The sequence below is a fragment of the Panthera pardus genome, unplaced genomic scaffold (assembly GCF_024362965.1).
Source record: "Panthera pardus isolate Hobbes unplaced genomic scaffold, ASM2436296v1 HiC_scaffold_27, whole genome shotgun sequence".
NCBI classification, from domain to species: domain Eukaryota; kingdom Metazoa; phylum Chordata; class Mammalia; order Carnivora; family Felidae; genus Panthera; species Panthera pardus.
Genome location: NW_026526843.1, coordinates 40,836,861 through 40,860,561, shown reverse-complemented (window position 1 = coordinate 40,860,561; position 23,701 = coordinate 40,836,861). Strand labels below are relative to the sequence as shown.

At 34.0% G+C, this 23,701-nt stretch overlaps 1 protein-coding gene across 1 annotated transcript in view; it reads left to right on the top strand.

Moving 5' to 3' along the window:
• RADX (RPA1 related single stranded DNA binding protein, X-linked) overlaps nt 1–23,701 on the top strand; it is a 70,128-nt gene that overhangs the window by 4,549 nt on the left and 41,878 nt on the right. Inside the window, exons 2-6 of the mRNA XM_019435694.2 lie at nt 4,645–4,787; nt 5,926–6,118; nt 20,936–21,044; nt 21,241–21,332; nt 21,439–21,561. Of these exons, the coding sequence (XP_019291239.1) occupies nt 4,645–4,787; nt 5,926–6,118; nt 20,936–21,044; nt 21,241–21,332; nt 21,439–21,561 (660 nt within the window). The remainder of the gene's footprint in view (nt 1–4,644; nt 4,788–5,925; nt 6,119–20,935; nt 21,045–21,240; nt 21,333–21,438; nt 21,562–23,701) is intronic.

Genomic DNA, 23,701 nt, shown 5'->3' with positions numbered 1-23,701 from the left:
TAAAATCATTTGTTCACTGAAGGTTTGGTAGAATTTACCCCTAAAACTATTTGAACCTGGGGCCTTGAGCCAGTATTGGGGGTTGGAAGAATGACTCCTTTTCAATTTCTTGTAGAAAAATTCATGAAATCAATAATGCTTCTTCTTGAGTCCATTTTTGAGAGTTGATATTTTACTAGGAAATTTCATTTCGCTAGATCTCAACATTGTATGCAGTAGTTTTACATTTTAATTTAAATTTAATATATATATATATAATTTATATGTATATATAATTTAAATTTTAGTTTATATTTTTAAAATATTTTAGTCTTGTTTCATCCTCTATTACATTCCTCATGTTTGTGTATTCACCTTTTTTTATTAAAAAATTTTTTTAATGTTTATTTTTGAGAGAGAGAGAGACAGAGCACAAGCAGAGGAGGGGCAGAGAGAGGGGGAGACAGAGAATCAATCCAAAACTGGCTCCAGGCTGTGCAGCACAGAGCCCTATGCAGGGCTCAAATCCACAATCTGTGAGATCGTGATTAGAGCCAAAGTCGTACGTTTAACCTGAGCCACCCAGGGGACCCTGTGTGCTCACCTTTTTTATGATCAGCCTTGCCAGGGGCTTGTGTGTTTAATTGGTATTTTTAAAAAAAGACTTTGGGCTTTACTAGTTAAGTGTATATTGGGGAGATATTTTCTACTTTATTTCTGCTATCTTTTACTTTCCTTTGTTCATATTTTTTTTGTACTATGTTCTTGAGTTTAATGCTTGATTCATTTATTTCCTTGTTTCTTTCTTTCAAAAGCTTTTTAAAATTCTGAAATTTCCCATGGATATTGCTTTGGCTGTATACCACAGGTTTTGAAGTGTAGAGATTTTTTTTCACTCATTACTCATATTTTCTGATTTTAAATTTGAGTTCCTCTTCAACCCTCAAACTTTTAGAAAAGGTGTACTTATTAGGTACGAAGTCCCTATTATACCAAGTTTTAAAAATTTAATTGAAGTATTCCATATTCTTCTTATTAAATGTATTTTGCTTGCCCATTTCTTTGAGAGGAATATTGACTTCTCTTTTTGACAGTGATTTTGTTAATTTCTCCTTGTATTTCTAAAAATTTTTGAGTTAGGTGTTACTACAATGTTCGTTTCATAACATAGTAATATCTTGTTGGTGGGTTTTACCCTTTATCAATTTGCAGTTTGTCTCTTTGTCCTTTTTTTGTGTTTTGAATTCTAATTTGTCTGATAGATCTATTTACTACTGCTGTCTTTTAGTTGACATTTGGTGCAGTGGTTCTCAAACATGAATAGGCATCCATATCACTTCCAAAGTGTTTTAGAATGCAGATTTCTGGCCCCCCAACCAGTTTCTGATTGAGTAGGTTGTGGTAGGGCCTCACCATCCACTGGTGGTACAAATGCCTCGTTTTGAGAACTGACCTAGTGTATGTATCTTTGTCCATCCTTTTATTTCTATTTTGTTTTACATTTGTCTTTTTAAAGAAATATATAACTAAGATTTTGTGTTTTTGACCCAAAACAGTTCTTTTTCATTTAAGAGATAAATTTAATCCACAATTAAATTTAAAGTCATTACTGATGTTTGTACCTTTTCTTGCAAAACTACTTTATGTTTACTGTACGCCTTGCTTTATGATGCTTTTTTTTTTTTTTACTTTTGCAAGATTTAAATTTTTTTCTTCTAGTGCTTTAGAAGTTATCCATTAATTTGTATTTTCCTAGTGGCTTCCCTTAATGTTTTAACAAAATTATTTAAACTTAAGATTATTGTGCCAGTCTCCAGGATTACTCACAACTTATTGTATCTTCCTCCTGAACAATACAAGATGTTTAGGACTCTACTTGGTCATGAAGCAATTTGGCATACTGCTATATTGGATTTGAAAGTATTTGATTTAGGATATTTGCCATCATAAATGATTTGGATTTATAGGGTTTTTTTCCCTTTGTACTACTTTTGTCATAATTTTTCAGGAATTATCTATGTTTTCAAAATGAATTGTTAGAACCTGGTGCCATTTTTGGAGGTCATTATTTGTGAACTTTTTCATTTTCTTCCATGGTTATTGACGTATTCTAGGTTTCTTCTGCTTCTTGAGGCAATATTGATAATTCAGATTTTCCTAGAAGATCATCTATTTCACTGGTATTTTCAAGTTTAGTGATATGTAATCATATATAACAATATTTTTCTCTAGATTTATAGTTGATCACATTTCAAACATATTTTTGTTTTCTTTCGTCATGATTGCACTTGTCAGAGATCTACCTTTTCATTAATTTTTCCAACGAATTGGATTTAACAGTTCGTTTTTCTAATACCTTATTTTCAGCTTTTATCTTTATTCCTTTTGTCATTCCTTAGGTTAGTTCTTTTGCAGTGATTTTCATTGTATGGTTTAAGGACCCCGAGAGGTGTCCCCCAAGACCTTTTCAAGGGATTCACAACATCAAAACTATTTTTATGATATTCATTTACCTTTTATCACTCTAATTTTCTGAAAGTATATAGTGGAGTCTTCCAGAGGCTACATGATATATGACATTGGAACAGACTGAATGCCAAAGAAATAGGAGTATCCAGCTGTCTTCTATTAAGCTAGACACTAAAAATATTTACAAAAATGTAAACCAGTACCACTCTTTTCACTACATTTTCTGTTTTAGAAAATAGTCACGTGTGTGTGTGTGCGTGTGTGTAAACATACATATATATTATACATAATAGGTTTGTTGTTATTTTAAAGGAGTTATGAATAATTTTTTATTTCTTAGTTTTGCTTCATAATATGGCAAATGTTGATAGATATTACCCACATAAATAAAAGCTTTTTGAGGGCTACGGTAATTTTTTAAGAATGTAAAAGCTTTCTGAGATGAGAAAGTTTGAGAATCACTGTTCTATTGCTTACTATCTAACATTTTATATTGGGTATCTATTTATTTTCACTCTTTTTATAATGAACACATTTCTGTGAATTTATACAGATTCTTCATTGTCTATGTATAGCCTGTAATTTCTTTTTGGATTTGAGAGATATGTATATTCTATGGAGTTTTCAAGTTAAAAATCCAAACTGGGAAAACATTAATCAGGCAGATGTCTGATCACAGCTAACTCTCTGGATCCAATTATAGCAGAAGCAGGGGCTCTTAGAACTCTGGTTTACAAAAGCATATAACTCTTGAATTTATTCTAATCGGTGAAGGTATATGTGCCCTCCTTGATCAAGAGTGTTCTACATACATTCCAGATAATTCACATCTGATCCACAATTTATCTGGTCTAACTAAAAAGGAAATCACTTAATAATGTCAGTTCAAATATTGGGACCTATGATTCTGGGCTATTAATATTTTGGAAGAATCTACAAGGAAAATTATACAAGATGGCCTAACTCTAAAAATAGTATTTTTTATGATACAGGTATAACTACAACATTCCATTTAAATTCTTATTAAAAAGAAATTACAAGTACAGTTTCATGCCAAAATGTTGAGTAAGTGATATATTATGTAAATAAAAATGGAAGTGGGGGTACCTTGTGAAATAAAATATTGAACAAATACAAATTCAAGTTTTAAAAATTGGGACTGGCCTGTAAGGGAGCAAAATTGTAGAGAGGAATGCAGATGGAACCTCTTTTAACTCAAGGAAGAATAAAATAAAAAATACAAGTTAATCTTTAAAGATGGTGAATAGCTTTTAAGCAATTTTTGTACTTGCCAGCAGGCATGGAGATTAAAATTTCAAAGTAAATTGTATGGTGTATGAGAAGATAATCAGTGCTATGTAGAAAAATAAGATGGGAAGGGGAGTAAGTAAAGGGATCAGTTTACAGTAGAGTAGTAAGGGATAACATCACTGGGAAAGTGACCTTTGAGCAAAACCTAAAGGAGAGGAGGAGGGAAGTCACTCTGGTGTCTAAGAAGAAGACATTCCAGACAGAGGGAACAGCAAATGCAAAGGCCCTAATGCAGGACTATGTCTGGCATGTTTGGGAAATATAGAACTTACACATGAAACCACGATGAGGGCAATACAGAAATATGTCATGAAACAATTGTATAAATTAAATATGTAAGTCCTTAGTAGTGGGAAAACATTCCATGGTATTGAGTTTTTCCCACAAAATTTCTTAAGGGAGATGAGTTTATTAAGGTATAATTAACATATGGTGTTATATTGGTTTCAGGTGTACAATATAATGATTTAACTATTCTGTACATTTATTGATACTCATCAGGATCTGTGTTCTCTTAATCCCCTTTATTTGTTTCACCCATTCCCCCCACCTAGTGGGGGATGAGTTTAGATTCAAGTCTTTCAGGAAGCAATTACCCAGTTTGACAAAGTGGAGGGCATTCGAGATGGAACACTATGTTAGTTAATATAGATATTTACCTTTGTCCCAGGCATATAGTAAGGCATATTTATATATTAGCTATTATTATTAAGGATAATGAGTATTATTAAGTTCTGTATGAGAAGTATATATACTGGCTTAGCTGGTGAGAAGGAGTTGCTTTAGGGATGATGTCGCTACCATTTTTAACCATGAAAACAGAATTTTTAAATTACCATGACATATTAAGTAGGATTTTTTTCTATTCTATTTTTTTTATTCTAGATACCAAAATAATTTCGCTTTCTCACCTTGAGATGACCTGGTCTAGCAGAAGGAATTTTCCTGCATTGCTTGTGAGAATCTTGCATAAATCCAAACTGCGATACTATGGAAAACCTGACAAAAAGATGATTGAGCCATACCAGGTATAAATCAAGATTAACATATGACATGTTAATGTAACATTGATAGGTTATAGCTTACAGGCATGACTCCTTATTAGGATAATTTATGTTCAAATTGTATTTTATAAAAGTAATTTAATAATTTATAATTTACATAAATGTGTGTTTCAAGGTATTATTTTTATGTAATTTCTTGTACAAAAAGAAATTCTTTCTGTATTGGCACCTTTTTAGTCCCCTGATTCAGTTGGTCTACTTCATACTTTTTTCTGTATCTTCACCCTTTTCTTCACTAGTATGCTTTCTACACCAGCATATAGACATACTCTGGACTTTCATTTAAAAAAAAAGAAAAAATCTCCTTTGACCTCAGGACTCCTCTATTCCCTCTCTCCTTTTCTTCTGGTAGGCTCCTTGAAGTAGTCTCCACTAGATATTTTCACTTCCTTGTCTCCTATTTACTTCTTAACACAATTGGTTTGGCTTTTTTCTTCAGCTGGGCACTCACTAGAGACCTTTTAATTGTCAAATGTAGCTGATACTTTTCTGTTATCTTGACTCTCTGTGCTCTATAATGCCAATGAGAACTACTTCCTTGATTTCTGTCCTGTTTGTTTTTTTACCTAACGTTTTACTGTATTTTCACATGTTGTCAAGAATTATTTTAGGTGTTTTATTAAGCTTTCATTATAAAAGTTATACATACTTGGAGGCAATTTGGAAATGTAGAAAGCAGTATAAATAAAGCTGAAAAAATATCACCCCAAATTCTACCAGAGAGGGTCACTGTTAATATTAAAGTGTGTTTCATCCCCTTTTTTCATATGAACATATCACATGTTTACATACATATATGTATGTAATATAGATCACATCTATATGTATATGTATGCATATAATATATTGCATGACTATGTGATAAATTATCTTACAAAATGGAAATCATATTGTATATACAATTTTATATTATTTAACATTTCCTTAAGCATTTTCTATCACTAAAAATCCTTCATTCATAACTTTGCATAGTTATAGATTGTACCATGTAATAACTTATTCAGTCATTCCCCTGTAGTTTTGCTTTCTCATTCTTAAAATTAGAATACCCTGTAGATAAAAGTAACAAATACGTATGTGCTTTTTTACTCTTTTTTTCTAGACCTTTTTGGAAGTGGCTGACAGTTCAGGCACAGTGTCAGTGATCATGTGGAATGCCCTGTGTCCTGAGTGGTATAAAAGTCTGCGGGTTGGTTTAGTTCTTCTGCTTCAGGATTATTCTGTTAAAAAGAGTTATCCATTCAGGATGCAGCCTCTCCCTGTGGATCCACAGATCAAACTAATTTCTACAATGGGTTAAGTATTCAATAAATTTGTTGTTTTATGGCTATTTTGTTTGTATAAATGTGAAAAGAACCATATCAGCCAAAGGCTGTTAAACGTTGCTGAATCTGGGGCGCCTGGGTGGCTCAGTTGGTTAAGTGTCCGGCTTCAGCTCAGGTCATGATCTCACAGTCTGTGTGTTCGAGCCCCGCATCAGGCTCTGTGCTGACAGCTCAGAGCCTGAAGCCTGCTTTGGATTCTGTGTCTCCTTCTCTCTCTGCCCCTCCCCTGCTCATGCTCTGTCTCTCTCTGTCTCAAAAATAAATAAAAACATTTAAAAAAATTGCTGAATCTGTTAGAACCTGGTAAACTTCTAAGTTCCTTTATAACATTTTTAAGCAATCACTTAATATCTATACTTATTTATGAATACATTTATTAAGAAAAAATATGTGATATATTTATTGTTGATTATGAATGAGCACCACTTAGGATGTACTTATATCTGTTTTCTTTTTTGTATTATAATACTAAATTAATGACTTAAATATACTTTTACTGTAAGGTGCTATTCGAAAGGGCTTTGTCAGCATTTTATTTTGAAATAATTTCAAACTTACATAAAAGTTGAAAGAATAGTATAAAGAACTCGCATATACCCTTTTCATGGATAAAACAGTTGTTAACATTTACCTTTACTTTATCATTCCCTGCCTCCATAAATCTAAATACATATATATATTACAAATATATATGTATATGTATTACAAATATTTATATACATGTATTGTATATATTTGAGAGTAAGTGGCAGCCATCACACATACCGTTACCTCAAAATACTTCAGTAATATTTCAATGTTTATTTCCTAAGAACAAGAACATTCTATTCTATAATCACAGTTCAGTTACAAATTCAGCAAATTTAAAATTGATAAACTGATGTTATCTAAGCTGTGGTCAATATTCAAATGCAATTGAATTGCTGCTCTTCCTAATTAGTACTAAAAAGTTTTGACATCTTGGCATCATACTAAATATTTTTGGAGCATTAATATATTAAGTGATTGCTTTCAGATATGGATATAATATATGATATGATATATGATATGGTAATATAATTAATATATTAAGTGATTGCTTTCAGATATGGATATGAATTTTTTGCCTTTCTATTTTTAGAATTGTAGATTATATCACTCAACAAGTTTAGGTATTGTTATTGGCTCATAATAGTTTTATACTGGACCTGTATTTCTTTGTATTCTGAATTCCCTACTGATAGATTAAGCTTAATTACTTGGAGAATGTGCAGATAATACAGCTTTTGTTCACTGTTTCCTTAGATAGATGTTTATTTGGGGAATCTCATATGATTCCTTATTAAAATCTTAAGGATTTGGTAGGCATCAATCATGTCTTTCTGGATTAACAAGTTATTACCTAGTAGTTTGGCACAATTAGTCTATTATCTCATTACTCTTTATCATAAAGTTGAGAAATTACACTGATATTGATGTTGGGACTTACTTGAAAAAATACAGTAAAAACTGGCAAAAAGAAGCGAATTCACAACGTGTTATTATTTCTATCAATTTGTAAATTCTTTCCACAACCAAGCATATCTAGGTGAAAAAAATTGAGACATTTGCCAATAAGAGATAAGGTAAGTGACTTTGTTGATGTCACATGATAAATCACTGGCATAGTGAAAACCTAGTTTTTCTGATACCTAACCTAGTGTTCTTTTTATGAGATACACTGTTTTCCTGGTGTAAAGAGAATTAATTTAAATCACAATTTTTACATGGCTGTGGGCAATCTAGAAATGTGTCTGGTACTAATAGCTGTTTCTAAACCTTAAAAATATATGGAAAGTAGAACAATAGACAGCATGTGGTCAATAGATAAACAGCTACTAAAACTTAACACTGAAATTGAATCAAGCACTATGCTACCTCTACTATATACAATTCTAGGGCCATATTTTCATATGGACTCCTGAAGATATGAGAGGTTATTTATACTTTCAAGTAAATAATTGTAAATACAGAAATTATTTTTTCAAATGGGAGTCTTGATGAGAATATATTGAAAATGTTTCTTTTAGTCTTTAAACAGTTTTATTTTTTATCAGTATTAGCATCAGTCTACTTTATCCTATACCCTTTTAAGAAAATTTTGTTTATTTCTTTAGAGAGAGAGTCCCAAGCAGGCTCCAAGTGGTTAGCACAGAGTCTGATGTTGGGCTCGAACTCACAAACTAGATGATTGTAACCTGAGATGAAACCAAGAGTCGGACACTTAACCAACTGAGCCACCCAGGCGCCCCTATCCCAAACCTTTTTAATAAATAATAGGACTTTTTCCCTGTTTATCAGGGGTTAGCAAGCTATTTCTGTAAATAGCCAGATAGTAAATATTATAGGCTGTACAGGCGATATAGTTTCTGTCATAAATACTCAGCTCTGCCTTTTTAAAAAATGTTTATTTTGAGAGAGAGAAAGAGAGCATGAGTAGGGGAGGGGCAAAGAGAGAGGGAGAGAGAGAGGATCCCAAGCAGGCTCTACTCCATGAGCACAGAACCCATCATAGGGCTTGAACTCACGAACCATGAGATCATGACCTGAGCTGAAATCAAGAGTCAGAGGCTTAACTGACTGAGCCACCTAGGTGCCACCTCAGCTCTGCTTTTATAGAGTGAAGGCAGAGATAATATGTAAGGAATGGGCATGGCTGTGTTACAGTGAAACTTTATTTGCAAAAACAATCATCTAATCTGCAGAGTATAGTTTGCTGAGCCTATACATATATGCAGATCTCAACACTGCCTGGACATTAGTATCACTTGGGGAGCCTTAAAGAACCGTAGACACGCCACCCTCTGAGATTCTGATTTAATTACTCTGAGGAGGGAACCAAGACATTGGCGCATCTTTAAAATTCTTCAGGTGATTCTTATATGCAGCTACAGTTGAGATCTACTGATTTATGATCTTTAAAAAGTTCAAATGTGTTAATAATCTTTTGAAGAGAAATGACAGTTCCGTAAACCATTCTAGACACAGGAGATATAAAGATAAGTAATACAGAGTTCTACTTTAAAAAAATTAGTCTAGCAGGGTAATATATTACACTGTATGTTAACTAACCAGAATTTAAATAAAAATTTGAAAAAAATTAGTCTGACAGTAACAGATTAGTAAAATGGACAGTTTACAGTAAAATGAAAGATTAATGACAGTAAACAGTAAGAAGGTATGATGAACAAAAGGAGAGAGTAAATGAACAGAAATGTAGTTGAGGAAAGAATGAATGGTTGGGAGAGTGGGAGAATGAGTTGGATGGGAGAAAGTGTAAGTGGGGGTTAGGAATAGTATCAGGGTAGTTTAAGTGTTATGACTAGGATAAATGAGAAAGAGTATGTAGTGGGGGCTGGTGTTGGACAGTAAGGGAATAAAGACTTGTGGTACCATCACTGCTTTCTAGATGCTGATGTTGAAAGACAAACTATTGGGGTAATTATCTTGGTTTATCTTTTCATATTTACATGTGTAGTTCCAAGTTACAGAGACGGAGAGATAATATTTTTTAAGACCAAATAAATGTGTTGTAAAACACAGGACATATTTGCTGGTAATGTGTGGTTTTGGAGATTGGCATTTTGCATATCATTCTGTCCTTGCCATTTTGCATATCATTCTGTCCTACCTTTTATCTTTTTTAAAAAGTTTTTTTAACATTTATTTTTGAAAGACAGAGTGAGACAGAGCACAAGTTGGGGAGGGGCAGAGAGAGAGGGGGGACACAGAAGTCCTACCTTTTATCAAATAGTACTCACCTAGCATACCCACATAAACATTTTATTTTTTAAAATTTACTTATTTAAATTCAAGTTAGTAAACATACAGTGTAGTATTAGTTTCAGGAGTAGAACCCAGTGATTTATCACTTCCATGTAACACCCAGTGCTCATCCCAACAAGTGCCCTCCTTAATGCCCATCACTCATTTAGCCCATCCCCCCCGACCTCCCCTCCAGCAACCCTCAGTTTGTTCTCTTTAAGAGTCTCTTATGGTTTGCCTTGCTCTCCGTTTTTAACTTATTTTTCTTTCCTTTCCACTATGTTCATCTGCTGTGTTTCTTAAATTCCACATATGAGTGAAATCATTTATTTGTTTTTTTTGTCTTATTTCTCTTAGCATAATACACTCTAGTTACATCCACGTTGTTGCAAATGGCAAGATTTCATTCTTTTTTTTTTACAGTGAAACTCAATATGTATTTCTATTTAATCACAACAATTAGAAAATATATCTTTTAAAACTACAATCTATCACAGCGTCAAAAATAACAAAATAAACTAATTGATAAATATAACAAACTTGTATAAGGTTTACACTCTGAAAATTATGAGACATTATTAAGAAAAATTAAGAAAACACATATTGGGAGAAAGTTAATAATATTCCTGGACTGGGAGACTCACTATTATTAAGGTGTACAATTATCTTGAAATTGATTTATACATATAATGCTGTCCAAAACAAACTCCCAGTAGGCTCTTTTATGAAAACTGATAATCCAGGGTGGTTACATGGGTACACTCATTTGTCAAAACTTATAAAACTAAACACTTAGAATGACAGGTAAATTACGTGGGTAAAGTTGATTTTTAAAATGAATAATGTTTTACCCAGTAGACAACACCTTAGAAATGAAGTAATTTTATTTAGATAAAGTCCTATAGAATGTATTAATTAATTAATTAGTTTTTTATTTTTAACTTGTTTTATTTTTCATTTTTTAAAATTTACATCCAAATTAGTTAGCATATACTGCAACAATGATTTCAGGAGTAGATTCCTTAGTTCCCCCTACCCATTTAGTCCATCTCCCCTCCCACAATCCCTCCTGTAACCCTCAGTTTGTTCTCCATATTAATGAGTCTCTTCTGTTTTATCCCCCTTCCTGTTTTTATATTATTTTTGTTTCCCTTCCCTTATGTTCATCTGTTTTGTCTCTGAAAGTCCTCATATGAGTGAAGTCATATGATTTTTGTCTTTCTCTGACTAATTTCACTTAGCATAATACCCTCCAGTTCCAGCCACGTAGTTGCCAATGGCACGATTTCATTATTTTTGATTGCCAAGTAATACTCCATTGTATATATATACCACATCTTCTTTATCCATTCATCCATCAGTGGACACTTGGGCTCTTTCCATACTTTGGCTATTGTTGATAGTGCTGCTATAAACATGGGGGTGCATGTGTCCCTTCAAAATAGCACACCTGTATCCCGTGGATAAATGCCTAGTTGTGCAATTGCTGGGCCATAGGGTAGTTCTATTTTTAGTTTTTTGAGGAACCTCCCTACTGTTTTCCAGAGTGGCTACACCAGCTTACATTCCCTCCAGCAATGCAGAAGAGATCCTCTTTCTCCTCATCAACATCTGTTGTTGCCTGAGTTGTTAATGTTAGCCATTCTGACAGGTGTAAGGTGGTATCTCATTGTGGTTTTGATTTGTATTTACCTGATGATAAGTGATGTTGAGCATTTTTTCATGTGTTTGTTGGTTATCTGGATGTTTTCTTTGGAGAAGTGTCTATTCATGTCTTTTGCCCATTTCTTCACTGGATTATTTGTTTTTTGGGTGTTGAGTTTGATAAGTTCTTCATAGATTTTGGATACTAACCCTTTCTCTGATAAGTCATTGGCCAATTTCTTCTCCCATTCTGTAGGTTGCCTTTTAGTTTTGCTGATTGTTTCCTTCGCTGTGCAGAAGCTTTTTATTTTGATGAGGTCCCAGTAGTTCATTTTTGCTTTTGTTTCCCTTGCCTCTGGTGACGTGTTGAGTAAGAAGTTGCTGTGGCCAAGATCAAAGAGGTTTTTGCCTGCTTTCTCCTCGAGGATTTGGATGGCTTCCTGTCTTATATTTAGGTCTTTCATCCACTTTGAGTTTATTTTTGTGTATTGTGTAAGAAAGTGGTCCAGGTTCATTCTTCTGCATGTCACTGTCCAGTTTTCCCAGCACCACTTACTGAAGAGACTGTCTTTATTCCATTGGATATTCTTTCCTGCTTTGTCAAAGATTAGTTGGCCATACGTTTATGGGTCCATTTCTGGGTTCTCTATTCTATTCCATTGATCTGAGTGTCTGTTCTTGCACCAGTACCATACTGTCTTGATGATTACAGCTTTGTAGTATAGCTTGAAGTCTGGGATTGTGATGCCTCCTGCTTTGGTTTTCTTTTTCAAGATTGCTTTGGCTATTTGGGGTCTTTTCTGATTCCATACAAATTTTAGGATTATTTGTTCTAGCTCTGTGAAGAATGCTGGTGTTATTTAGATAGGGATTGCGTTGAATATGTAGATTGCTTTGGGTAGTATCGACATTTTAACAATATTTGTTCTTCCTATCCAGGAGCATGGAATCTTTTTTCCATTTTTTTTGTGTCTTCTTCAATTTCTTTCATAAGCTTTCTATAGTTTTCGGTGTATAGATTTTTCACCTCTTTGGTTAGATTTATTCCTCGGTATTTTATGGTTTTTGGTGCAACTGTAAATGGGATCAATTACTTGATTTCTTTTTCTGTCGCTTCATTGTTGGTGTATAGGAATACAACCAATTTCTGTGCATCGATTTTATATCCTGCAACTTTGCTGAATTCATGAATAAATTCTAGCAGTTTTTTGGTGGAATCTTTAGGGTTTTCCGTATAGTGTATCATGTCATCTGTGAAGAGTAAAAGTTTGACCTCCTCCTGGCCGATTTGGATGCCTTTTATTTCTTTGTGTTGTCTGATTGCAGAGGCTAAGAATTCCAATACTGTGTTGAATAAGAGTGGCGAGAGTGGACATCCCTGTCTTGTTCCTGATCTTAGGGGGAAAGCTCTCAGTTTTTCCCCATTGAGGATGATATTAGCATTGGTTTGTTCATATATGGCTTTTATGATCTCCAGGTATGCTCCTTCTATCCCTACTTTCTTGAGGGTTTTTATCAAGAAAGGATGCTGTATTTTGTCAAATGCTTTCTCTGCATCTATTGAGAGGATCATATGGTTCTTGTCCTTTCTTTTATTGATGTGATGAATCACGTTAATTGTTTTGCGGATATTGAACCAGCCCTGCATCCCAAGTATAAATCCCACTTGGTCGTGGTGAATAATTTTTTTAATGTATTGTTGGATCCGGTTGGTTAATATCTTGTTGAGGATTTTTGCATCCATGTTCATCAGGGAAATGCATAAATGTTTATAATTGTATATAGTTCTCCTTTTTAGTGGGGTCTCTGTCTGGTTTTGGAATCAAGGTAATGCTGACTTCATACAACGAGTTTGGAAGTTTTCCTTCCATTTCTATTTTTTGTAGCAGCTTCAAGAGAATAGGTGTTAACTCTTCCTTAAATGTTTGGTAGAATTCCCCTGGAAAGCCATCTGGCCCTGGACTCTTGTCTTTTGGCAGATTTTTGATTGCTAATTTGATTGCCTTATTGGTTATGGGTGTTTTCAAATTTTCTATTTCTTCCTGTTTCAATTTTGGTGTGTCTATGTTCTAGGAATTTGTCCATTTCTTCCAGATTTCCCATTTTATTGGCATATAATTGGTCATAATACTCTCTTATTGTTTTTATTTCTCCTGTGTTGGTTGTGATCTCTCCTCTTTCATTCTTGATTTTACTTATTTTGGTCCTTTCCTTTTTCTTTTTGATCAAACTGGCTAGTGGTTTATCAATTTTGTTAATTCTTTCAGAGAACAAGCTTCTGGTTTCATTGATCTGTTCTACTGTTTTTTGGGTTTTGATAGCATTAATTTCTGCTCTAATCTTTATTATTTCCTGTCTTCTGCTGGTTTTCGGTTTTATTTGCTGTTCTTTTTCCAGCTCCTTAAGGTGTCAAGTTAGGTTGTATATCTGAGATCTTTCTTCTTTCTTTAGGAAGGCCTGGTATATACTTTCCTCTTATGACTGCCTTTACTGCGTCCCAGACGTTTTGGGTTGTGGTGTTGTCATGTTCACTGACTTCCATATACTTTTTAATTTCCTCTTTAACTGCTTGGTTAGCCCATTCATTCTTTAGTAGGATGTTCTTCAGTCTGCAAGTATTTGTTACCTCTCCAAAATTTTTCTTGTGGTTGATTTCGAGTTTCATAGCATTGTGGTCTGAAAATACGCACAGTATGATCTCAATCTTTTTGTACTTACTTAGGGCTGATTTGTGTCCCAGGATATGGTCTATTCTGGAGAACATTCCACGTGCACTGGAGAAGAATGTATATTCTGCTTTAGGATGAAATGTTCTCAATATATCTGTTAAGTCCATCTGGTCCAGTGTGTCATTCAAAGCCATTGTTTCCTTGTTGATTTTTTGATTAGATGATCTGTCCATTGCTGTGAGTGGGGTGTTGAAGTCTACTATTATGGTATTATTACTGATGAGTTTCTTTATGTTTGTGATTAATTGATTTATATATTTGGGTACTGCCGTATTTGGCACATAAATGTTTACAATCATTAGGTCTTCTTGGTGGATGGACTCCTTGATTATGATATAATGCCCTTCTGCATCTCTTGATACAGTCTTTATTTTAAAGTCTCAACTGTCTGATACAAGTATAGCTACTCTGGCTTTCTTTTGTTGACCATTAGCATGATAGATGGTTCTCCATCCCCTTATTTTCAATCTGAAGGTGTCTTCAGGTCTAAAGTGGGTCTCTTGTAAACAGCATATAGATGGATCTTGTTTTCTTATCCATTATGTTACCCTATGTCTTTTGATTGGAGCATTGAGTCCATTGATGTTTAGAGTGAGTACTGAAAGATATGAATTTATTGCCATTATGATGTTTGTGGAGTTGGAGTTTCTGGTGGTGTTCTCTGGTCCTTTCTAATCTTTGTTGCTTTTGGTATATGTGTGTGTGTGTGTGTGTGTGTGTGTGTGTATAAAATATAAATATTTATATATTGTATTTTATATAACATTACGTATTATATATCATTATATTTTATATATAATATAATATTTTATAAAGATTTTTAAATAAAAATATATATAAATATATATAAATATATATAAATATATATAAATATATATATATATTCATCTTTTCTCCTCTCCTTCTATTTTGAATGACAGCCTTGTTGGATAAAGAATTGTTGGCTACATATTTTTCTGATTCAGCACATTGAATATATCCTGCCACTCCTTTCTGGCCTGCCAAGTTTCTGTGGATAGGTCTGCTGCAAACCTGAGCTGTCTTCCCTTGTAGGTTAGGGACTTTTTTTCCCTTGCTGCTTTCATGATTCTCTCCTTGCCTGAGTATTTTGTGAATTTGACTATGATATGCCTTGTTGATGGTCAGTTTTTGTTGAATGTAATGTGGGTCCTCTGTGCTTCCTGAATTTTGATGTTTGTGTCTTTCCCCAGGTTAGGAAAGTTTTCCACTGTGATTTGCTCACATAACCATTCTACCCCTGATTCTCTCTCTTCCTTTTCTGGGACCCCTATGATTTTGATGTTGCTCCTTTTTAATGAATCACTGATTTCTCTAATTCTTAAATTGTGCTCTTTTGCCTTAATCTCCCTCTTTTTTTCTGCTTCATTATTCGCTATAAGTTTGTCCTCTATATTGCTGATTCTCTGTTCTGCCTCATCCATCCTTGCCGCCGCTGCATCCATCCGTGATTGCAGCTCAGTTATAGCATTTTTAATTTCATTCTATTTTTTTTACTTCTTTTATCTCTGCAGAAAGGGATTCTAATCTGTTTTCAACTCCAGCTAGTATTCTTATTATCATGATTCTAAATTCTGGTTCAGACATTTTGCTTGTATCTGTGTTGGTTAAATCCCTGGCTGTCGTTTCTTCGTGCTCTTTCTTTTGGGGCGATTTCCTTCATTTTGTCATTTTTAAAGGAGAAAAGGTATTAATGAGGTAGAGAAATTAAAATTTAAAAAATAAAATTAAAAAATATTGTAATTAAAAATTTAAAAACACACACACACAAAAATCTAATAAATGATGCTAGATCCTAGGTGTGTTTTGGTCTGGGTGTTCAAAGTGGTTTGACAGATTAGAGAAAACAAAAGGGTGGAAGAAAAAGAGAAAAAAGAAATCATTTGAGAATTTGAAAAAATGAATACACTGAAGTAGACTAAAATGAGATGATGGGAGTAAAATAGAATTTGAAAGAATTTACACAAAAGTAAAAAATATAGTAAAAAAATTAAAAATATTTTTAATAAAAATTGAAAATAAAAATGAATTTTTCTCCTGTATTCAAGAAAAACAATAGTGTAAAAGAAAAAAGAAAGAAAATTGATAAGATGGACCTGCTAACAGATTGAAATAGGAATGAGATGACTTCATTTTCCCCTAGAAGTCAGACTATGTAGCGCTTTTTAGTCCATAAACTAAGTAGGTGTGGATACTTGTATTCTTGAAGAGCCAGGTTGGCCCAGTTGGGCGGGGCTCAGTGTAACGGCTCTGTTCTCCACTAGATGGCGCCGCTAGCCTACTGGAGTGGGTTGTTGCAGTGCCCGTAGGTGTGTATGCGTGGGAGCTGTAAAAATGGCATCACCCAGCTACCCAGTCTCTAGTATGGGAACTGTTCTCTCCAATCAGCAATTGGACACCCGTCCTCTGTCTTCAGCTTTCATCCTCTCCCTGCTTCTTCACTGTCCATGACCAAGCCCCAGGCAGTACCTCACCCAAGTTTTGTCTCAGATGTGGCTGTTTTCCCCGGCCCCTTACTTCTGAAGGACTGCGGCTTTGACCTGTTCCGCCCCTCTGTGGGAGGGTCTCACCCAGCAATGGCCAAATGCTGGCTGCACCCAGGAACACCTGCTGGACCCTGCTGCTGCTGGTGCCCCGAGACTGCCGCCAGGTGCCAGCCCGCCCCAGAAAAAGTTTGCGAGATGGTGTAGCAGCAGCATTTCAGGGTATGGAAAATCACAACACACATCTAGCACCAGGCTTCACCCTTAATGACCTTGTTCCAGCACCAGCGAATGTGGTCATTTTCTGGGGTCTGCTGGGACCAGGTGGCTTCAACAGTCTCTACCAAATGCCCTTCCAGCATTGGAACCGCTTTTCCCCATGTGGCCTGAGAACCTCTCAGACCCCCCCCCCTCTGTTCCTGGGGATTCACCCTTCCCACCAGAGCACTGCCAGGTTTCGAGCTGCAGAGTTGCAGACTTTGTGCTCCCCTTGTTTACAGTCTTAATGGAATTTAAACCCTCTCCTTTCTCCCTTTTTAGTTTAGTCCCTGTGGCTGTTTCCAATTTTCCACTTTCTCTCCAGCTGCTTTTGGGGAGGGGTGCTTTTCCTGTATTCTCCCCCGCCCCAGTCTCTGTCCTCTCTCTGCCTGCAAAGATGGCTCCCTGCCCACTGCCAGCTTCTCTCTCCCCATGTTCACCACTCTATGCCACGTATCTGCTGAATTCTGTGGCTCAGGTTGTGCAGATTGTTGTGTTAATCCTCCAATCAGTTTTCTAGGTGTGTAGGATGGTTTAATGTTGGTCTGGCTATATTTCATGGACACGAGACACACAAAAAACTTCCATGCTGTTCCGCCATCTTGGCTCCTCCACTCATTCTTTTTGATCACCAAGTAGTAATCCAACATCTAAAAATCTTGAGTTTTTCAGACTGTTTTGTATAATACCTATTGAGATAAGTGTTTTGGGTTTTGGTGGGAAGGGGCTGTTTATTTCATTAAAAACCCTGGCATTTTGTAGCTGGGAGGGAACTTAAATATAATCAAGTAACTATGACTATGAAAGTGCTTTGTAAAATGCAGACTGTTGTCTGGGTGCAAGGTAATATGTAACACAAACGTTCCTCACTTATATGCGAAAAGACTAAAACTCATAAAGGTTAAATGAATTTTCTAGTCACATGGCTGATAATAGGCAGGATGAAAAATTAAGTGTCTTTGTCCTGTTTTAATCTTTGTTTCCTACACAGCAAATTCTTAGAAAATATTTACTACTGCATAAAAGGAGATAGAAAGCCCAGATAGCTATATAACTATTAAAGAAATTGAATCAAAGTTTTAAAATCTTTCCACAAAGCATCTGTCATTTTATAGGCAAATTCTACTGAAAATTCATGGAATATATCAATACAAAACTATTCTAGAGAATAAAATAAGAAGGCATACTTTCTAACTCATTCTTTGCTACCAATATGACCTTGATAAAACTAAAGAAAAATAGTATGAAAGAGAAAAATTAAAGGCTAGCTTCAGCCTTGAATATATATAGATATTTTAAATAGAATATTAGCAAACTGAATTCACTTCTATGTAAAAAGTGATTACTCAGTGTGACTAAGTTGCATCGTTCTCCAGCAATGCAAAGTTGATTTTACATGTGAAAATCTGTAGTGTCACTCCTCACATCAACAGATTAAAGAAGATAATGGTCATCCTAATAGAGGCACAAGAGGCATTTGTGAAATTTTTACACCAATTCATAAATTTAAAAAAGAAAATAGCAAGAGAAGGAACTTTCCTTAACCCGATAAAGGATGTTTACAAAATAAAAACAAAACAAACACACCTTTAAGTAGGGAAAATTTAAAAACACTCCTTTTTCAAATGGAGAACATGGATGTCTCATATTCCTGTTTTTATTTGTTATACTGGCTGCCCTAGCCAAAGTGAAGATAAAATGCATTAAAATCATAAGGATTTTAAGGAAAAGCACAAAACTGTCATTATTAACAAATTAGAATTTCTACAAAGAATGTACAAAATAACACAAAGTATTAAATAAAAATAGTAAGATATTGGCAAAGTTAGCTATGAGACCAGTATACCAAAGTCAGTTGATTTTGTGTACTACAATAACAGTTAGGAATTGTAATTTTAAAAAAATAACTTACCTTGTCAACAATAATTACGAAGTATCTAGAAATAAATCTAACAGAAGATAAGTAAGACCTGTTTGGAGATATTATAATACTTTATTGAAAGACATTAAAAATTCTCTAAATAAATGGAGAAATATCCCATGTAGGAAGTCAGTCTCAATTTTGTAAGTGTGTCAAGTACCCCCAAATTGATCTGCAGATTCAGTCCTATTCCATAAGATTTTTTTTCCTGGAACTGACAAACTGATTCTAAAATTTATATGAAGGCACATAATTATCAAAAGTAGTCAAAACAGTTCTGAAGAAAAGTAGTAGGGAGCTGCAGAGTGAGTGAAGACTTGTCCTACAAATATCATAAGTTAATATAAAAGAATTTATGGTCATGTAATATTGGTATAGGTGTAAACAGAATGATAAGAAAATCACAATTCAATTGAGAAATAGCCCTAAACACACAAAATTTTGATAGGGTATATGTGCTGTACAGATCATAAAGAAAGGAAGAACTATTCAGTAAATAGTATTGGAATAATTAAAAATTGGAGAAAAAATGACATTATATCCCTATCTCATACCGTATAAAAAGCCAATTCCAGATATATCAAATGTAAAAGCCAAAATTTTTAGAAGAACTTGTAAGAAATATGTGTTTGACCTTGGGATAAGGAAGGATTTCTTGGATAAGATACAGGAAATAGTATTTGTAAATGAATGATTATTAAACCTGACTACATTGAAATTAGAAACTTTTTTTCATCAAAAGACACCATGAAAAGAATGAAAAACAATCCACAGACTGGGTGAATATATTTGCAATAATATAATCAACAAAGTATTAGTATTCGATATATATGAAGAAGTCCTTCAAATAAATAAGAAAAAGACAATCCAATAGAAAAGTGGGAAAAAGACACAAACAGGTATTTCACAAAAAAGAATGCATGAATGAATGATAAGTATATGAAATGTTCAACATGATTAATGATAAGGGAAGTGCAAAATAAAACTACCACAAATTGTCATTTTGTGTCACTGGATTGACAAAAAATACATTTGACAGTAGCAAAATTTGGAGAGGATATTGATCAATGGAATTCTTACACATTGCTGGTAGAACTATAAATAGGTTAATTACTTGAAAATAGTTAGGAATTAGCCTGTAGAGTGGAACATTTTCACATTATACAATCCAGGGTTTCCCTCCTGGGTATAATACCCTAGAAGAATTTTGCCTGTGTGCACAGGGAGACATGTACAAAAAGTTCATAGTGACCCTGTTTGTAATAGCAAAAACAAGAAATAACCCAAATGTCGATCAACACAACAATGGGTAAATAAAATTGTAATATGTCAACACCTTGGAACATTATTCAGCAGTGGGAATAAGAAAATAAAAGCACTACATGCAGCTACATGGATGAATTTTAGGACCATAAAGTGTAACCTTAGAACACTGGATGTGGTATGAGTCTATCCATATAAAGTTAAGAAACAGGGATGCCTGGGTGGCTCAGTTGGTTAAGCATCTGACTTCAACCCAGGCCATGATCTCATACTCCCTGAGTTCAAGCCCTGTGTGGGGCTCTGTGCTGACAGCTCAGAGCCTGGAGCCTGCTTGGGATTCTGTGTCTCCCTCTCTTTCTGCCCCTACCCCACTTGCACTCTGTCTTTCAAAAATAAAATAAAAGCATAAAAAATTTTTAAAAACAAAGATAAACAGTATTTTGGGCAAAAAATATAAATGATAAAAAACTTTTTTTAAAAGAAAAATGATAAAATTTAAAGAATGGCTAACTTTTGGTGGAGAGATAAGTAGATATGTTAATGTAGGAGTAAGTAGAAGAAAGCTTTTGATGAAGGTTAGTGGTGGGCTCCAAAGAGTTCAATCTAATATTGTGCTGTGTGATTTGTACACCTGTGTATTTTTTATCTGTATCAAATGTCATATTAAAGTAATATATTTGTTTTTCAGAAATCTGCCTCAACCTCCGAGATCCTCCAACTAACATAATTATCATTCCAGAAAAGCAGGTGAAACCTGAATGGAGATTGCCAAAATTAAATCACCGCTTTATCACAAGGTAAAATGGCCTTGTGTAAAATACCTTAAGTATTAATTTTTAACATTAGACACTGAAACAATGTATTATTATGGCTCAAAATCTACCCCCAAATTATGTCCTATCAATTATATAGGTAAACATTTTCACAGTCATAATTTTAGAATGCTTTTTCAGTGTTTAAAGATACAGTATTTAATAATTTTCCTTTTTTTAGATCAGAATTGGATGATATGCCAGAAAATCATATCTGTGATGTTATTGGCATTTTAGTTTTTGTAGGAAGGGTCCAGAGGTCAAAAAAGAAAGGTAAGCTTTTAAAATTGAAAGTCATGAAAGTATTTCAGTGAATAGTTCTGTGTTCATACATGCATAATTGGTTACCTTCATTTATTCTAATATTCTATCCATATAGAAAGCCGTGAAGATTTTTGGTCATATCGCTGGATTCACATTGCTGACGGGACTTCAGAACAACCATTTATAGTGGAGCTGTTTTCTACTTCTCAGCCAGAAATCTTTGAAAATATTTACCCAAGTATTCAGTCCAATATTTTTATCTTTTTATTTTTGGAAGTGGGGGGCATTGACTTAAAAAAATGTTACAGTGTACTGACTTACAGAGGAGCATGATACTGAGTTAGCAAATTCAAGCAGTGTGATAGCATGTTTAAATTTTTTCTATATTATTATATTTGGTGTTACAGAAATTAACCACCTTCTGGTTTTCTATTCAGAGTTGATTTGGGTTTGAAACCAGTTTTTCAGAAAACAGGTGCTTTTATCATTGCTCATTATTAGCATTTCAGGCATAAAAGCTTAACATTCAGTGAAACTAAAGCATAGGTACTCAATTCCCTTTGTATCCATTTGAAAATTGACTAAGTAGACCCCAAAAAAGACAACGAAGACTTTACTAGTATAGAATTGATTGGTAGGGGATTGACATTTTGTGTAATTAAGTAAGGACAATGTAAGTATGATTTCATTTGAGTTTTAAATTAATGTTAGATTGGTGGTATTTTAGCAGCTGGTCAGTGTTTCACTTTGGTGTTGACCTTTCCTCCTTGCATTTATTCAGATATTTAGGTATTTTTTCCACTAATTTTATTCATTTGAAAACATTTTAGGTATGCCCTACTATATATTTTATACAACAAGTTAGTTTTCTGATCTATTATGATAAGAAAAGAAGTATATTTAATACTTTTTAGCAAATTAAATGAATTTTTCCTTGTATCAACTTGTAGCATAAAGCTATTATAGATACTGTATGCTATTTTACTATTTTTCAAGTGATTATATGAATAAAATACTGATTGTGAAATGTTTGCCAACATTGGGAAATCTTCCAATCTTGACCACCTGTAATTTTTAAAATCGTCAACAAGGTAAAAATTGTAGAACATCAGGATATCTAGAGACCGTATACAGAGCTGTTGTGCTACCCCTTTAGTGGCTGTTGCAAAACAGCATTACACACCATTCAGTTATTACCTTATTAGATTCTGTCATCAGCTTGTGAAATTAAAACTTTAAAATATATCTGAATAGAATTAAACCTCACCCCAACTGTTCAGAAGGCAGAAAGAGTTTTTGCTAAACCAAGGCATGAGCTTCCAAGGTGAGCTGGGCTATGATTTCTCATGTAACTTCTCTCAGGACATAAGTGATTGGTAGTGATGACTTCTGATGACAATTCTGTTACCTCGTTTTATGTAGGTTTTATGGCCAGAGCCTCTCTCTTTGTAGCCACTTCAAACAAGCTGGCATAACTTTCAGATAATTATTTTTTTCACAGAAATGTTGCCAAGTATGCATGTTCTGTTTCTTATGATAATGTGAAGTGCATCTCTCTAAGAAAGGTGACCTTGGTGAGATTTACTCTAGCACAATAGTTGACAATGATCACAATTTATTTTCATCTTTTGACCAAGATGAAAAAAAATTATTAAATGAATGATGAGTATTAAGGGGGCTTTAGGCCTATGAAGGGGAACATGACCAACTGTCTTCTGGAATAATACCAGAATCCTTTGGGAGTAGAGCATCTTTTTCACTTTTGATTAAGGAAACTGAAGAGCTAAGGGGGAACTAATATTGTTTACTATGTACCAGATGCTTGTTGATGCTATCTCATTTTGTGCTCCTAGTTACCTTTTTAAAAGTTGATGTTTTTACAAATTTACAGGTAAGGAAACAAAGGTCCAGAAGGGTTAAGTAATTTCCTGGATGTCAGACAGCTAAAAGGTGTCGGGTCGGAATGTCTGGTTTTTAACAGTCATGAAGTGAGAAGTAGATGTTTCTTTAATATTCCTATATCAAAATCTTTAACCATGAATAGTGACGTATTTGTATGGTTTTTAAATAAAGGACAGTAATATAAAGTAGGAATTATTCTTAGTCATTTCAACAGATTTCCCTTATTTTTATTGCCCAAATAAAGAAGTAGGAAATGTTAGATATAGTAAATGAGTTTATAGTTATTATCATACTCTAGGGAAATATTTATTTCAAATGAGAACTTAACCGTTATTGTGAGATTATAAGTATTTACATTTATTTCCTCATTTCCTAGTTCATAAGACCATAACTGTTTGGGTATGTAATGAGTTAAAAAAATTTTAAATGTTGTTGGCTTTAAGAAACTTTACCTTAGTAACTGACAGTTAAAAACA